The sequence below is a fragment of the Euprymna scolopes genome, chromosome 44 (assembly GCF_053919585.1).
Source record: "Euprymna scolopes isolate OS-2025 chromosome 44, ASM5391958v1, whole genome shotgun sequence".
Taxonomy (NCBI): Eukaryota; Metazoa; Mollusca; class Cephalopoda; order Sepiida; family Sepiolidae; genus Euprymna; species Euprymna scolopes.
The window spans coordinates 51990713-52009792 of record NC_136525.1 but is presented as its reverse complement, the minus strand read 5'-3'; the positions used below and the strand labels follow the sequence as shown (position 1 = coordinate 52009792).

Sequence of the window (19080 nt, the reverse complement as noted above, 5' to 3'; positions counted from 1 at the left end):
TTTTACTGATAGTTTAAAATCAATAAATATTTATCATTTCACCGTTAATATGAGCTATGGAGAATTAAGTTTGAAACGAAGGCAAAGAAATAAAAAGAAATATTTTGGGCATTGGAAACTCGGCACAAATTTTTCCAATTCCAATATCCCTAAAAGTTCTGATTTTTTTATTCTGATTAATTATCTCAACACTAATCTATATATATAAAAGCGAAAATGTATGTATGCTTGTATGTGTGTTCGCTTTTCCTGTATGTCTACAAAAGGCTTTTTTCAGAGAAGTGCTCGATTGCTTCACAACTTTTTAAAACTTTTTATATCTATAAATATAAAAGCGAAAATGTATGTATGTATGTGTGTTCGCTTTTTCTGTGCGTCTCTTTCAGAGAAGCGATCGCTCGGTTCACAACTTTTTAAAACTTTTTATATCACATAGAAATCGTAATATCTCACAGTTAACAACAAAGCTCGCCTGTCTATTTAATTTGCTCGATTTCGGGAAGATAAATATTCAATATTTGTCGCTCGCCGCATGTGGGTTAGTCTTTTTCCTATAACATCTTGGGGGCGAGGAAAAAAAGCGTTCAGCAGTAAATGAAATCCCGCAGTCAAACATGACCTCATTAATTCATTAAAACGCGCACCTGCTAAATCCAAGTAATTAAATAAATTCAAACGCGTTTCCGTTAGCATGTCGCGATGGGGCAGTGGTTAACATCGCACTTTTTTTTTTCACAACTTTGCCTCAAGGGTTCGGGTTCGATCCTCATACTTACTTTTTTTTTTTTAACCCCCTCACCCCCGGAGTTTCCACACACACCTCCAAACACCAGGGCAACGCCGGGTACCCCTCGCTAGTCACATATAAATCGTAATATCTCACAGTTAACAACGAAGCTCGCCTGTCTATTTAATTTGCTCGATTTCAGGAAGATAAATATTCAACATTTGTCTCTCGCCGCATGTGGGTTAGTGTTTTTCCTATAACATCTTGGGAAAATAAAAATCGTGCAGTCAAACTTGACCTCATTAACTCATTAAAACGGGCACCTGCCAATTCTAAGTAATTAAATAAATTCAAACGTGTTTTCGTTAGCATCTCGCGGTGGGGCAATTTCTTTTTTTTTTTCGCGGTGGGGAACTTTCTTTTTTTTTTTCACACTTTAATTTACAACTTTGCCTCAACGGTTCGGGTTCGATCCTCATACTTACTTTTTTTTTTTTAACCCCCTCACCCCCGGAGTTTCCACACACACCTCCAAACACCAGGGCAACGCCGGGTACCCCTCGCTAGTCTATAATATAAATCTCATCTGTCTGTTTAAATGTATGTTTGTATGTCTGCGTAAAACTTTCAAGTGAGGCAACGGATTTTCATGAGATCGAATTGTTTTGAAGCTCGACCCTTTTTTCGATTGACTAGTCTTAATTTAAACCTTTGCCACTTCAGGTTTGGTGATGGATGCAATGGCAAAGACAACACGTTTTTTTTTTTTTTCACATTCTTTTCCTCCTTCGCGCTACTGGTTCAAGCCTGCCTGTCTACTACCATTTTTTTATTATTTTTATTTTTTTGCTCAACACACACCTCTAAACACCCGGGCAATGTCGGGCATCAAGACTTGTATAAAATGTAAAAAGTTTTTGACTTATAAGGGGGTGTATGAGACGAATGGATTCGCCTATCATTTTTATAACCAACGGCTGTGCTAAACAACCAATGAAAATGTCCCAAAATTATTATAAAAATTGTCGAATTTGGGATTCAATTAGTTCGCCATTTGCTACGTCATGGACCGCATTTAATTCTTCGCCGCCATCTTGGTTACTGATCTGAATTACGCCGCCATCTTGGTTACTGATCTGAACTACGCCGCCATCTTTGTTCAACATAATATCTCAGAACTTAAGAGGTTAACTACGCCACGGACCGCATTTAATTCTTCGCTGCCATCTTGGTTACTGATCTGAACTACGCCGCCATCTTTGTTCAACACAATGTTTCAAAACTTAACATAAAATAAATCTTGATCATGAATGTCTGGACACGTCTGTTATTTTATATTTTTTTACAGAGGCATGTGTATATGCGATGGTCAAACCAGTGTTGATTGAAATGTTCTTTTGTTTTTTTTCGGTCTATTGGGGTCCTTATTCTTGTCTTGATCCAAACATGTGTTTGTTGCTCATATGTTTTTGTTTTTTTATTAAACTATTTTTCAGAAATTAACTGAAAAATCTGAGCACCTGGAGGATGTGAAACTCCAACTGAATTTCCAGTCCACGGAAAGCAAAGGTCGTGCGAATCAGATGGAGATGTCCATAAATTATTTGAAGGCGGAAATTGCTCGTAACTTGCAGGATATGAAAGAGAACAAGAAGTTGTTGACAGACCAAATCACGCAACATGAACAAAAGGTAATTTTACGGGGGACCAGTTCTTCAATTGTAGCAGATTGTCTGGACTGCATCTCAACACGTAGACAGCTCGAGTTTTGTTGTGTAGATAATGTGTAGCAGTAGTGTGTTTTCTTTCCTCTTCCTTTATTGCCATCTTTCTCTTCTTTTTAATAAAGGCTTATCTAAGGCCAAATGCCACTCGAGCATAAGGGTCAAAGAGATGGAATGGATTGTCAGTTGTAATGATGAAGAATATTCTGGGAGGAGTGAATCAAATGAATTCATTAAACAAAGTTTGACTGGTGTAGGGGAGTTGCACAAGTCCCCCAAAACAAATAAATAAAAAGGAATACACCACTAAATAATGTAAAGTTACAATAGAAAACTGCAAGCATGAAAAGTAATATGGTTAAGCTTAAACATGGAAAAGTAAAGGACTAGTTGTTAAAACTTGGAAAAGAAAAGGACAAGATATTCTAGTAAAAAATATAATGACTTTGTAACTTAAAATAGTGCTGCATTAAGAATCGATTATGTAATGTTATAAATTAAATTTTAAAATTGAATTTTAAAATTGAATTTTAAAATTAAATTTGGAAATTAAATTTTAAAACTAAATTTTAAAATTTAATTTTAAAATTCAATTTTGTTTTTTTACCACCACATTTTTTTTTTTTTATCAACACACACCTCCAAACACCCGGGCAATGCTGGCCACCCCCAATAATTACACAAGTAATCTAAAATAATTGTTTGGGAGTTATGTCCCCTATATATATTATTCCTTAATTGGAATTCATTTTCGAGATGAGCATTATATATATTAATTTATTTTTATTTAGGACTATTATTCTCATCTTTATTAGTTGTTGTTTGTCATCTTTTATTGGTTTGTTTATTCACAACGTTTCGGCCAACTATTCCTCTGGCCTTCGTCAGGTGGTAATTAAGGAATAATATATATACCACTCGGTACGGACCCGACTATGGAAGATCAGATAATAAATAAACGTGGATTTATAAGATCAAAGAATCCAACCTTGATCACCCTTCGGGGCCCGTGGCGCAGTGGATAGAGACGTTGAATCTCTACAGTTCCAGATGAACATTGTCTGAAGATAGCGGTTTCAATCCCAACCGGAGCGTGCCAGAGGTTTACTTGGCCAAAATGTGGTGAGGCGACAACAACTACGGATGGTAATGATGGCTGAGAATGCAGTTGGGAGATTCAAAGTTCCTATCCGTCGCGGTTACCACCTGACGAAGGCCAGAGGAATAGTTGGCCGAAACGTTGTGAATAAACAAACCAATAAAAGATGAAAAACAACAACTAATAAAGATGAGAATAATAGTCCGAAATAAAAATAAATTAATTATATCCCCTATTTTTGTAGATGCCTACTGCCTACTTTATAATGTCTAAGAAAAATGCAATTTTATCCAGTTTTTCATAAAAATTACTTTTAACTATAAATAACTTTCTACTTTATGAATTTTCATAATTTTTGGATATATTACTATTTTCGACATGGCTAGTAAGTACATTATATTGTTTTTGCTTAAAGCGACATATTTTATTTTTAGATTGATCTGTCGACTGTATCCTAACATGTTTTTTTTATTAATCAGGAGAAAACATTGTTGAATCAATTGAAAGTATTGCGGCTTTCTGTCCGAGATAAAGAAGAGGAATGTGTCGGTCTTCGGCAAACGTTGCAGCAGAATGAATTGATGTTGGAGCAGAGCAACAGACATATTTCAGACTTAGAAGAAAGCCAGGCACTCGCCGATAAAAAAGTAAGACAAATTTCTTTTTTATATTTTTACTATGGAGTCACCGTTTATCAAGGTACACAAAGGGAACTAAAATAGGATTGTTAGTCAAGGTGTGGTAGTGACTTCAGCAAGAAAACATAGTTCTTTCTTTCTTTGAAAAGAGTCAGGCGTTTGTGATACTGTCGACTCCCCTCCCCAAGTGCTAGTAAGTAAGGGAGAAAGAGAAAAAGAAACATAACCAAAAATGGGAAAATAGGTTTATCTGGTGAACAATGGAGAGTAAGTTTTTCACCAAGGTATCTGAAAGAAAGCTGAAATAGGATTTTTAATCAAGGTGTGCCAAAAAATGGTTGGACATAAAGGTAGATAATGATGATGATCATCATCGTATGAATCCAGAGATTCTATTCTTGGCATTGGTTTCCCTGGTATTTTTTTTTCTACTCAGAATTGTTTTAGAAATTTATGGTGTGAAGGTTGCTAACATCCTAAGCGAAACTGATTTTTTGTAGAATGAACTGGATTCAAACCTGGGACACCCAAGACGTCAGTCCGTGTCATTAATTCATGAAACACTGTCACCTCCCATGATTAGGGACAGTTTATGGATCGTCTTGTGTTTGTGTCATTTGAGGACAGTTTTGAGTTGGACACGCAGAGCAGATTGATATAAGCTAACATCCACCGATGACAAACTATTAGCACTTAAGGTACAAAGGAAAAGTAACGTATCCAATTGTTATTGTAGTTGGCTTAATCTGTTGTGATGTCTCTCTCCTCTTTTCTGTCATTGTAAATTCATTTTTAGACTCTTCATGGGGAAAAGGACCGAACAATGGAAATCAGTATGGTTGGAGTTGGCTTACGGTCAATTTTTTTGGGGGGAGAGGATGGTTTGTGGACGGTTTTGGGTTCACACCGATTGACGACAGTTTCCAGTTATACGCAGTTGAAAGCAGGTCGTGGCTTGGGCCAGATTGCAATAAGCTGATATCAACTAACAAACAGCCTTGACAATAAATGTAAATGTGAATGTTACCGTGTAAAGGGTTGATGGTGTCACACACACACACCTAGAGTGCAACTGGTATTTGCAGAATGTGTTGTGTTGTTTGTTGGGTTTTTTTTTGTGTTTTGTTTTGTTTTTTTATACTTTTGTGCACTTCCCCCCTCGGACACCAATGTGATAGACGACACAGCTAATAAATGTGGTATTGTGGTTATTAATCCTATGAATTCCTAGTTGTGCATTGAATGGATACTATAATACTTAGTTTGCTGCACCTTATCTTAACAAAGGTCTATACAAAATTTCATCCAGATTAGTCAGTAGTTTTGGAGAAAAATTGACGCTGATCAACCAGCTTACGCACACAGGCTCGACAGATGATGTAAATGTGAACCTTAGCATGTAGAGAGTCGATAGTGCATCACACACACACCCAGAGTGCAACCGATATTTGCAGAAGTGTTGGAGTTTGTGCTTTTTGGAGACAGCCAATCTTAGGATAGGTCTGAGCTAGCTCTGACTGACTGAGGAACATAGCCTTAACAGAGTATGTACATGCGGACCTTAGCGTTCGGAGGATCGATGGTGTCACACACACACCCAGAGTGCAACTGATATTTGCAAAAAGTGTCAGAGTTTGTGTTTTTGGTCAAATTTTTTGTATACTTGTAAACCTGTGCGCACCCTCAGCAGCTGTCAATGCGAGAAACGATGATACATCCCGAGTGAAGATAAAAGTAAAGAAATTTATAGCAAACAACGTTGGGTCGGCAGCATTTGTTGAGCAGGTAGCACGTGGTTTTAATACACGTTCACCTAAAAAGAAGACACATTTCTTATTATTATTAAAGAAAGTAAGCTAACTCTTAACATATTGATCTCTATTGTATAGTCCATTGTTCCAAATCACTGTCAGACCTTGATTAACAATCCTACTTTTTGTCCCCTTTGTGTTGTGTTTTAGTTCCTTTTATATTGTGTTTTAGTTTCTTTTATATTGTGTTTTAGTTTCTTTCTGTGTCTCTCACACAAGAAGCCATGACCAAGTTCAAAAATATTCTCTTGTGACCAAATGATCGTCTTTGTGATTGCAAAACTGGTACACAATGTAAATCAATTAAGCTTTGAACATGTGTGGGTGTGTGTGTGTATCCATGTGTGTGTGTATCCATGTGTGTGTGTGTATCCATGTGTGTGTGTGTGTGTCCATGTGTGTGCGTATATCCATGTGTGTGCGTATATCCATGTGTGTGTGTATATCCATGTGTGTACGTATATCCATGTGTGTGCGTATATCCATGTGTGTGTATATATCCATGTGTGTGTTTGTGTATCCATGTGTGTGTTTGTGTATCCATGTATGTTTGTGTATCCGTGTGTGTGTGTGTGTGTGTGTGTCCATGTGTGCGTGTGTCCATGTGTGCGTGTGTCCATGTGTGCGTGTATCCATGTGTGTGTTTGTATCCATGTGTGTGTGTATATCCATGTGTGTGTCGGGTATGTGTGCTTTTTTTATTAATTTTCTTCCTTTGTAGATGGTAACATTGGGTATGGGGAAGCCAAACCAGCTGCCAACATTGCCCTGCTTTTTATTGAAACCAACCGAGAGCTCTTTTTAGCATCCTCACTGTTCCTTTAAGTGCAATTGTCTGGATCTCTATTGCACTTGGTTCACCAGGAATATTAGTTAGGTAGGACTTCAGGTTCTTCTTCATAAGCCCTGTGGCACCTATGATAACTGGTATGATTGATATCTCCCTAAGAGTGTGTGTGTGTGTGTGTGCACGTGCACGTCCGTGTGTGTGTGTGTGTGTGTGTGTGTGTGCGTGCGTGTGTGTGCGCGTGTGTGTGTGACACTGTTTCCATTGTCTTCTCTTTCATCTTTTCTTTTTCCAGTTCTGGCCGTGTCATCGTCTCCCACACTGGTAGCTGCCAAAGTGTGTGCAGTGACTCACAAGACCCTTAAATAAGTTTGCAGACTTTTTTGTTTTTTTGTACACACATTCAAAATTGTCGTAGACTCTTGAAACATCAGTATGTTGTTGCTATACATCTTATGAGATGACTGACCAATTTTTATGATTTTGAGTTTAATTGAACAGCTACAGCAGGAATCGGAATACACTACTAAAGCCTGATTGTGACAGCTTGTGAATTTCAAAAATAAAATGTGGATGCGAGGACACTTTAGAAAAACGATATGCAATAAAATCATGTTTTAAACTTGAGAAAAAATGCCATAGAATCATATGGAATGCTTCAGACTGTTCACACTTTGGACCATCTTGCATGAATTGAGCATCAGTTTTGGAGTGGTATATGAGATTCAAGGAAGTCTATGAGGGATGGTCAAGGGAGTGGGCAGAGTAAGGAAGTCTGAACACCAGAGTCTTTCATGCAGACAATTTAGCTAGTTACGAGGTGTCTTCAATAAGTTTCCAGACTTTTTTTAACATTTATTTAATTCATATATATGAGGTGCCTTAAATAAGTTTCCATATTTTTTTCGTATTGGCACTTTTAGTGATAGTACACACATGAAACTCTAATCCACCTCTAAGTAATCCCCTCCAGTTGTAATGGACTGTGTGTGTGTGTGTGTGACACCATTGACTCTCTGAACGCTAAGGTCCACATCTACCTAGCAAGTCGAGGCTTTTTTGTTGTCGGCTGACGTTTGCTCATCTCTATCTGCTTCGAGCCACCACCGGCCTTCTGTATCAAACTGGAAACTGTCCTCAACTGTCGCAAGCTCAAGACTTAACTGTCGTAAACTGCCGCAAAACTCATTACCACTCTTAAAACTGCTGTAAACTAACTCTTAATATCTTGACTGCTATTGTCCGGTCTTTTTGTTCCGATCACTGCCACACCTTGATTAACAATTCTATTTTAGCTTTCTTTTGTCTGCCTTGGTGAACAACTTCCTATAGCTTTGTTCTATTGGTAAATGTGTTTTTTTTGATAGATTTGTAAAAGTGAGAATGTTCTGCAAAGTCAAAATCAAAATAACAATTTTCTTCTACAAATCAACCAAACTAAGCACTATGAATGTATGTAGCGGTTGCACTGTGTGTGTGTGTGTGTGTGTGTGTGACACCATCGACCCTCTGAACGCTAAAGTCCATATCTACATCTGCTGTCAAGGCTGTGTTCGTCAGTCGGTTGATCAGTTCATTTTCCGGAATTTACTCTATCCTCTTGTAATATCGCCTCAGCATCAGCTCCTCCTTGTGCTCAAATCATATCACCATGGTAACAACATTTCTGAAAAACCTTAATTTTTCTTGAACAACTGTACCATCCAGATATACAATCTCCACATCTGAGTTCTCATTCGTCTCCATTGTCTTATGCTTGCCACACAATTTGATTATCTATCTATATATATAAAAGCGAAAATGTATGTATGTATGTGTGCGTGTGTGTGTATGTTTGTGTGTCCGCTAAAAACTTTTGACAGACACGACGAAAATTCACAAACTTGGTATCATATCAAAGCGCCATCCTTCGCTCGAAAAATATCGAAAAATTGGCCAAAAACGTTCATTTTTTCACCTTGAAATCAACAATTTTCAACAGGGTGGGGGTTGTGGTCAACAAAAACGGTCTTCTCGTGACGACGGCCGGTTCTACGCATGCGGCAGATGACGTCATGATCTTATTTACTTTAAATAGTTGAAAAACTAAACAAATTTCATGTACGTCACGTTAGGTCAGTTGATTAGCGCGTTGGTTCATTATTTAAACGTTTTGGGTTCGAATCGTGGTGTGAGATGTCTTTTTTCTTTTTTTTTTTGACTTTTTAAATTTAAATATTGAACCAGTGTTATTTAAGCCATTTTTCACGTAACATTCGTTTTTCTGGGTTTTTTTTTACTTCGCTTATCCACGCCCGACCACACACCCAAAAACACCCAGGTACCCACCGATTTTTTTAATTTTAATATCGAAACAGGCTTATTTAAGCCATTTTTCATGTGTTCGTTTTTCTGTTTTCATCGTTCGTTTGCCTTATGTTAGTTTTTTTGTGTTTTTTTTTCGATGTTTTGATTACCTACCCCCCACCCCCACCACGTAAGTTTTAACGTTGTTTTCTTTTTTTACTTCGCTTATAACAAACAAACCTGGTCATTGACGTGGTCGTCGTCATCGTCGTCGTAACACTCGATGACTTCCGGGCGCGCACCTGTTAATTTGGTTCTTACTTGAATAAATTAAAACATCTTTCAGTAACTCATTCTGGCTGTCCGATTTTATTTTCAAACTTTGCCTCAGAGCTTCGGGTTCGATCCTAACCAGGTTTCTTTTTTATTTAACACCACACACACCTCCAAACACCCGGGCAATGCCGGGTACCGCCGCTAGTATATATTAAAAGGCAAAAGCGGCGCACGCATTTTTGTATGTCCAGCAGAGGCTTTTTTCACCAGGGGGAGGGGGTTAGAGTTAGGGTCATGGGGGGGGGGTTACTATTTCTAAGAACTTTTTATATACTCCCTAAATCATAATATCTACGATTTACAGACACGCATGCACAAAAACTTGAATTAGTTTAAATATAAAAAAACAACCTAATTTCCCTCACTCGGTCATAGACCAGGTGGTATAGTAGCAGCGTCGTTATCTTAAGATTGTACGCTCGAGCCTAGATACCAGATTTTTTTTTTTTTTGATTTTAGAAGTTTTAATATTGAAACAGGGTTATTTATGCCATTTTTCGTCCATTTTTTTTTTTTCATCATGTTTGCTGTTTTTTTTTTGTAATATTTAAGCAGGATGTTCGCTTATTCTTTATTTTCCATTTTTGTTTTCATTTATCTCCCCCCCCCCCACCCACACCTCCAAACACCCGGGCAACGCTGGGTACCCCCGCTAGTAATATTTAAAAAAAAAAAAAAATTGTTACATACATTTTTTTTTTTTTTTCTCTTCAGATGTCCAAACTTGAGCAGCATCTTTTGGTTGAGCGCAGCAAACAATTAGAACTCATCCACTCACTGAAGCAGAAGTCCGACCATTTCCAGCAGGTTGCGACTGACGAAGAACGGCAGATCCAGAGGCTCAACGAAAACATCCAGTGAGTGCGTCTCTTTTATTTATGCATGCGTGACCGATAGTACCCAACCATTCAAACTCCTCAGCCTGACATTCTTAGGCAACTCGAGTCGGAATAATTACATAGAAGATGCTGCCAAGTCTGCTTTAAAGAAGGTAGGCTCCCTCTACCATGTTAGAAAACTTCTAGTATGATAGTTGGAGGTTACAGTAAAGAGAGTGGTAATAGTGTAATGTGGCCGTTACTTTTTATCTGTGTCGTTACACTTCAAACGTCTCGCACCCAACACGTTGTCTGGTATCGTCGTAAAGGAACAAAAAAATAAAATAGGAGAGAAATAAAAATCTGACGCGGATGCTGACGCCAACGCTTTCTCATCCTCGTGTTTACACGTCCGTCTTACAACCACGTGGAGTATTTTTCTCCTTTTCTGGTGACGCAAGCTCGCACACACTTGCTAATTTGCATATGTGCGTTAACGGCTGCTACTGCTAATATTTTTGCTAACCAGCTATCCTTCGGCTGCTGATCGTGATATTTTTTTAAATTTTTTTTTTACATGGTAGTCACCACTTATCAAGGCCCGGAGGCCACTCGAGGATAAGGGTTAGTTGTATGTGCAGTAATCAATGAGATAGTATTGTAGTAATCGTTAGTATTGGAGATTTGATAAAGTGTCTTACTTAAGGGGGCGATTCATCAGAAATTTGTTTATGTTGGACTTGAAGTCATCCAAATTGTAGTCAGGTGGGAAACAGGCAAACAGAAGAGAATTCCACGGGCGTGCACTTCTAAGAAAGAAGCTTTGTTCATGGAATCTACGTTTTGATTTAGGCACAAATAAAGAGTGGGGAAAATTATTGATAGTGGTTTCAGCAAGATGGGGGTTTATCGTGAAAGATTGGCGAGGGGGACCAGAGATTGGAGCTCAGAAGATTTTCTCACATGCGCCCATACGCACCCTGTTATAATAGGGGAAGATTTTTTTTAGTGGAAAACGCTCTAGACAAGGCGTGAAGCCATTTGAAGATATCTTTTCTCTTGCGTGCAAATCAGTCTGGTTTCCGATTTTGGACGGAGCAGACACGCCGAGATTGGTGCAAAGATGCATCGGAGAAAGAAACACAAAAAGAGTTAAGAATGGCCATTAAGAAAGAATGAGAAATGCCAAGAATCAGAAAGAATAAAACCAGACATTAATTAAAAGAAGCCTTCGACTTGTTATTTTGTGCGTGCGGTTTTCTTTGCAGTTATGAACGATGAAGACAAGAGGGAAAAAAGGTATGCCAACATTTGTTTTCTTTTTCTTTTTTTTACACAGGAATCACCACTTATCAAGGCCCGGAGGCCACTCGAGGATAAGGATTAATGGGTATACATTAGTAAATGTGATTATAGCGTAGTAAACATAAGTAGTGGGAATTTTGTAAATTGGATTATGTAGGGGACATATGCATATCGCACACACACGTAATAAGATATACACGTCACAGGCAATACCCTCTCCCCTGCTACACAACAGATGAAGAAGAGAACGTTCATCAAGAATGTTATGTTCCAACTCTGGTACATCCTTGAGTACGGCATCATCTAAACTCTGTTCTTTTAAAGCAGTCATCAGTTGTGCTTTGTTTGGTTTGCGTAACATATGTTTTGCCTCACAGAGATGGTGAAAATTCATAGGCCATTACCTTATCAAGGGAAAGCAGTTTGAGACATCTCAAGAAACAACAAAAGAGCAGGGTCTATTGTTTCGTCCTTAGTAATGTCAACTGCCGCACTAGATGTCAGGATATTGGTTTTCTTGTGCCGCTTTTACGAAACACAAAACAGTGACCGTCCATTGTTGCCGTTATTTCCTTGCAAATGGTAAACAGGTCATGAACATTCACGTCTATATTTGCATTGAGAATTGCCGCTCTGTAAAAAGACAGAGTTGAGATTGTTTATCTATACTAAAAAATATGCGTGGGTATCGATCCTCTGTTTCGTAAAACACTTTTTTTTTACTAATATTAACAATTAGTATAGATCTCCCAGAAAAACTGAGCCATAGAAAAACCTTTAACGAATATCTTGGTGACCCCTGATGATTGAACATCCTTTATGATCTACGGACCCACCCTCAAACGAACAGTTCGAATTCTTGTAATGCAGAGCCAACCCTATTTTTCCTAGTAGAGAAAAAGAAGCATGTTTTCAACAGCCGAAGAAGGTCGCAGGTTGCAGCAACCAGAACGTTGTGCTAAAAACACCCAAGATGAGAACAATTGTCCGATTAATCAACATAACACAAGAAAAACCTTATTCCGCGGAGTTTCGAAAAATACAATTCTTCTCATCAGAGGAAAGAGGTTTGCAAATCTATACTATCAATAAAATTCTAAATGTTTATTTACGTGTGTGTATACCAATAAAACTTTCGAACAAATGCACCGAATTGAAAGGTGTGAGTCCCTAGATTGTCCTTATCTATATATGGTTCGTAACGAACAATGCCGAGTCACACAAAAGCCTGAAATAAGGGTTTTTTGGATGTTTCGTGCAATGTTGAAAAAGTTTCCTGCACATATCAACGGAATTTAGCACTGTCTGTATACAGTCACGGTAAAATCTTTCGGCATACGGACAGGACTTGTGGTGTAATGGATAACATGTCTGACTACTGACCAGAAGATAGTAGGTTTGAATCCTGGCAAGTTTGTAATAATTTTAACCATCATTTTATCCAATGTTTTTATCCTTACCCTTAGTTCGCAGGGTAGTTTTGTTTGTTTCAGTGATTTTGTTTTGTGCATATGGGAATTTTCTCACATGCGCCCATACGCACCCTGTTATAATAGGGGAAGATTTCTTTTAGTGGAAAACGCTCTAGACAAGGCGTGAAGCCATTTGAAGATAACGTTTCTCTTGCGTGCGAATCAGTCTGGTTTCCGATTTTGGACGGAGCAGACACGCCGAGATTGGTGCAAAGATGCATCGGAGAAAGAAACACAAAAAGAGTTAAGAATGGCCGAGTTAACAAGATAAGCGTTGATGTTGAATGTACTTGATGTTGAGTGTACTCGATTTTGTGTTTGAGTCGATGTTGTGTGTGCCGACACGGCGCAGTCGCTAATTCTAAATAAAAGCAAATGTTTTTGTTTTTTTTTGTTTCCAGTGAGTTACAAACCTTAAAAATGGGTCTTTCTGAGCAATTGGCTGAGAATAATAACAAACTTCAAGAGGAACAAGAGGAAAAAATGCGTGCGACAGCCAGCCTCGGATTTATGAAGGAGCAGTACGAACAAACGAGCGCAGAGCTAGAGCAGCTGAGAAACACGGGTAAGAAATTGAGCGTTAATTTTTCATCTGTAAAATGAGTCTTAAAGACAATATTATTCTATTTGTGACCGTTTAGTGATTAGCACCGATGTTGTGTTTTGGGATAACTCAGAGTGTATCTTGACGCAACAATCCGATCATTTGAGGCCCCTAGCACTGATCTGCGTCTTTTAGCTTCGGAAGAGATAAAGTTTGAAAATTTGGAAACAGACAGACAGACATATAGCCTTTTATATATTAGATTTAGGTTCAACTTTTAAAATCCCACCAGATAATTTTATGTTTTAGGTGTAAAAATTGTAACAGAACGGATTTTCTGGGAAAACTCTGGTCCCCCCCCCACTCCCCCCCCCCCTAGAGGTGCCTTTCAGCCATTTTAAGGCTAAAATTGAAACTTTTGTGTTTATTAAAAAAATTGATGCCTTGGATTTTTATAAAACGAAAAGTTGTAACTAACTGATTTCTATATAATTTTGTTTGTCTACACTTTGCGATAACATTTGGGTGTGTCCCAGGACCTCTTTTAGGGCTAATAAAAACATTCCATTTTAGGGACTATTTTACCATATTTGTCCAAATTTTTCTGTGTATGTTTATTTAGCAGTTTTGCATGGTGCAGAACTCAAACTTAAATATTAAAGCCTTGGGGACTTTTGGGGATAAATGGGGGTGGGTGCAAATGATGGGCTTAGTCATTTCTTTTTTTGCATGGTGCAGAACTCAAATTTACACATGTTAAGGCCTAAAACTGCATTGTTAGTTCATTTTTATCAGGATTTGACATCCCCTGAGGACTTTGGGGGCTAAATTGGGTGGAGTGGAGGGAGGGGGACAATGTCTATTTTTAAGATGAGGATTTGTAATTATTTTTTATTTGGAGTATTATTCTAATTTTGGTTGTTATATGTGTAGATCAAAAAATTCATTGAGTATATAGGTTGAGAAGTGTCCTCACACACACCCAAATATATATTTTTTTTTTATTAATAACAAAATAAAAATAAGCTGTGGCACCGTGCACTCACGGGGGACCACGCATGCTTCATTTGTTTAATATAATTTTTCGATTTCTGTTTCAGTTTCTCATTTAGAAGATCACGTAAAAGCGCAGAATGAAGAAATCAAGACGTTAAATCGGGAGAACCGAGAACTGAATAAATCCGTTGCATTGTTCAAGGTAATTTGTTTCATTTGTGGCATATCAACACCTTAACGCAGAGTTTTTCAACCAGCGGTAAATTTACCGCTGGGGGTAAAATAATTATATAATGGGGGTGGGGGGTAGGGGTGGGGTTAAATAATTGAAATACCTGATAATTTTTAAATAATTATTTGTTTTCAAATTGTGTCGTGTAATACAAATTAACTTTATGTGTCGTGTCTAAGAAATATATAAATTAACTTCATGATTTAGAAAAGTTTTTTTTTATTTCAGTGATACAAAATATATCACAAAAAATATTTTCTGTGATACGAAATATATCACAAAAAATTATTTTTTTGTATTTTATACAAAAAAAATATTTTTTGTGATACGAATATATCACAAAAAATTTTTTTGTGATACGAATATATCACAAAAATTTTTTATTTTTTATTTTATACAAAAAAAATTTTTTTTGTGGTACGAATATATCACAAAAATTTTTTTTTTTTATTTTATACAAAACCTAAACTATAAAAAGATTCTTTGATCTTCTTGTTTTTTTTTTTTGTCACTTTTTGATGGCTGTGAATTTTTTTATACAAAACCCAAAGTTTTAACAAATAAAAAGGTTTAATTATTTTTGGTATTATTTTTTTTGGACTATTATTCTCATCTTGAATGTTTTTCTTTTTTTTTTACGTTTTGGCCGATATAACCTCCGATCATCTTCAGGTATATTCACACTTGATGTTATTGGTGAATAGTGAAAAAAGGTTTGGTTTATTTGTTTTCACAAATAACACAGCTGTTAAAAATTTTAACCATAAATAGCGCCAAGTCTTAAAAATTTTTTTTTTTTTTTTTAATAAATCTGGACCCATTCCAGTTTTTTGATATGATGAATATCTATTTTTGAGATGAGGGTTTATAATTATTTTGTCATATTATTGGGACTATTATTCTCATCTTGGTTATTTTTTTCACAACGTTTCGGCCGATGTAACCTCCAGCCATTTTCAGGTGTATTCATACTGGATGTTATTGGTAAATAGTGAAAAAATGTTTGGTTTATTTGTTTTTGCAACGAACACAGCTGTTAGAAATTTAAAATGCAAATAGCGCCAAGTCTTTTTTTTTTAATTTTGTTATTAATAAAAAAAAAAAAAAAAAAAAACCCAACCAAGATGAGAATAATCGTCCAAATAATAAAAAAATTATAAATCCTCATCTAAAAAAAAGAGACATTCATCATATCAAAAAATACGGAATGGGCTCGGATTTATTAAAAAAAAAAAAAAAAGAAATTTAGAGACTTGGTGCTATTTGTGTTTTAAATTTCTAACAGCTGTGTTCGTTGGGAAAACAAATAAACCAAATTAATTTTATAATTTTTTTATTTACTGCGACACAAATTAACTTCATAATTTTCAGCTTAGAAAAACGTTTCATTTTGTTTATTTTTTTAATGCGAATGCATACTACTGTTCTGATACAAAACGTTCTAAACAATAAAAAGGTTCTTTGTGACCTCCTTGTTTTTACGTGACTTTATGATGACTAGGGCTACGGCAACAGAATATTCTTTTCATTGGTTTGACTCTTGAGTATATATCCGACACAATTAATCAACCGAGAACCACCTCACTCTATATAAAAACATATAAGATATGAACGGATACACGCTTGAGAGTCAAAACAATGAAAGGAATATGCTGTTGTCTCAGTCCGAATTATTATTGTGTATATTTTTTTTTTGTATGGGAGTTGGGAGTAAATGGAGAAATGCATAGAACTGATGCGGTCAATGATGGAGGAAATGCTCAGGATGGCTGCTTTAAGGGGTCATTTAATGCCAACTGATATTTTTTTTTTTTTTTTTTTACACAGCGATCACCACTTATCAAGGCCCGGAAGCCACTCAGGGATAAGGGTTATTGCAAGTACAGTACGTTAGTGTGGAGATTTGATGAAGTGTTTTTTCTAGGTTAGCAGTATTTTTCCGAACAGTTGGCTGAGATGGCGGAAATTTTCTGTTTCTATGTCTATCCTTGTAGCCATGTCACTAGTAAGGGTGCTGGAGGTAAACGTTTTGTCTGGGCTGACGTTATCCGCCTGATAGTCAGGGACCCGAACCTTGGATTAACCACTAAGGAGGCTGTCCTATCAGCAGGTGCAAAGTACTGGGGCTGCTGTATTGCCATTTGGTGAATGGATTCTGGACCATGCAGTAGCTTCTGGTGGGGCCTCTCGATGCCATACTAGTGGGTAATTGTTACGGCTTTACCTTATCATTAGCTACAAATAAAAAAAAAATTCTTCGTTTCTTTTTCTCTCTTAATTTCCCCTCTCTGTCCTGCTCTAAGTAAATCTGTCGACCTAGTCCACAAATTCCAAAATTTCATCATGACAAGTTTCAAGAAAAAATACACGATTAAACCCGGTTCTCCAACTTCCAACGTAGACCCCTACTACTATGTCTCCTTCTCCAACATCAGGGGTCTTCGTTCTAACCTTCCAGAGGTTGAAACCCAATTACAGGAGACTAAACCAGACCTTTTATTTTTAAGTGAAACTGGCATTGGACAGGCTATTTCCCTGGATGAGTTTGCAATTTCAGGATACTCTAACTTAACTTCTAAATCTGACCCCCAAGATCGCCATGGGCATGGAATATGTGCCTATATTAAAGATAGCTTTCCATGTGGGAGGGACATCTCCAGGGAAGATCCTAACTTACCCTATATGTGCTTCCGGGTTGCTTTAGCTCACACTACTGCATTTATATTTACTCTCTATCGCCCCCACAACAGCGGAGTTACTATCTTTCAAAGCATATCTGAGAAAATTGACCAAGTCCTTTCTACTTATCCTTCAGCTAACATTCACGTATGTGGAGACTTCAATGTTCACAACGTCGAATGGTTGACCCACTCAAACAAGACCGATGATGAGGGGAGGTTCTGTCATGATTTCTCCATTGCCTATGACCTCACTCAGATTGTTCAGGAACCTACCCGTGTGCCCGATAATGACGGCCAGTATGCGAGCCTACTAGACCTTTTTCTCACAACTTGCCCTGAACTATGTTCAGTTTCTGTTCTGTCGCCTCTTGGATCTTCCGACCACTCTGTTGTATCAATTAAGATAAAAATGAAATGTAATAAGTCCCCAGACGTACCTCTTCATCGTACAGTATATCGATACACTAAGGCTGACTGGGATAGCTTCCGTACATTTATATCTGATCTACCTCTGCATTCCATGTTTAAAAAGGATGTGTCCTCTATAGTATTAGACCTAACTGAATGGTTAATTGTAGGTATTGACCATTTCATACCCTCTAAAAAGTTTCAGCAAAAACCTAACAGCCAGCCATGGTTCTCTCCAGAATGTGCTGCTGCCATTGCGCACAGAAATCACTTTTTCCACTGCTTCAAACGTAATAGATGTATGGAAACTAAAGCCGCTTTCAGGACTGCCAGCAACCATTGTAAGAAAGTAATAAGGAACGCAAGAGTGTTGTATGCTCAATCTGTTAAGTCCAAAGTAGCTGAGCAGAGGCTTGGTTCCCACCAGTTTTGGCAAATAGCAAACAGAATCCTGAATAGAAGCGTGTGCTCCATCCCAACTATTATCAATGGACCTGAGGTAATCTCGTCAGCATCAGACAAATCCAAACTCTTTGTCAAGAACTTTGCAGCTAATTCTACCCTTTGCGACCAAGACCGCCAACCTCCAATATTTCCTCCTGTATCAGAAAACACGCTATGTGATATACGTATATCTGTACGTGATGTTGCGAAGCTAATCAAAAACCTTGATTCGAGTAAAGCAACTGGCCCTGATGGTATTCCAATTATAGTACTCAAAAAACTTCAACCTGAATTAGCGCCCATACTTACAAAACTGTTTAAACGTTGTCTTAAGGAGAATAGTTTCCCATCTCCCTGGAAAATCTCATCAGTATGCCCTGTATTTAAGAATTCAGGTGATCGCTCATCCCCCTCTCAGTACAGGCCAATAAGTCTCCTATGCGTCATGAGTAAGTTGCTAGAATCTGTGTTAAATACAGAAGTAATCAAACATCTCAACAAAAATAACCTTCTTAGTGACACTCAATATGGTTTCCGTTCTGCTAGATCTACAGCAGATGTCCTTACAGTTATATCGCATAGGATTAGCAAATCTCTCGACGGTGGCAATCTTTCTAGGGCAATTGCTCTTGACATATCTAAAGCCTTTGATAGGGTATGGCATAAAGGTTTACTTCATAAGATCGCTAGCTATGGTATAGCTGGAAAAGTCTTCTCAATTATTAAATCATTTCTTTCTGATAGGTTCATAAGAGTAGTAGTTGAGGGGCAA

The 19080-nt window shown here is 37.4% G+C and overlaps 1 protein-coding gene across 5 annotated transcripts in view; it reads left to right on the top strand.

Moving 5' to 3' along the window:
* LOC145268610 (uncharacterized) overlaps positions 1–19080 on the top strand; it is a 142714-nt gene that overhangs the window by 55450 nt on the left and 68184 nt on the right. For all 5 annotated transcript variants that reach the window (XM_080124062.1, XM_080124063.1, XM_080124064.1 and 2 more), the window contains 5 exons: positions 2224–2418; positions 4030–4197; positions 10123–10265; positions 13405–13568; positions 14648–14745. In XM_080124062.1, coding sequence (XP_079980188.1) covers positions 2224–2418; positions 4030–4197; positions 10123–10265; positions 13405–13568; positions 14648–14745 — 768 coding nt within the window. The remainder of the gene's footprint in view (positions 1–2223; positions 2419–4029; positions 4198–10122; positions 10266–13404; positions 13569–14647; positions 14746–19080) is intronic.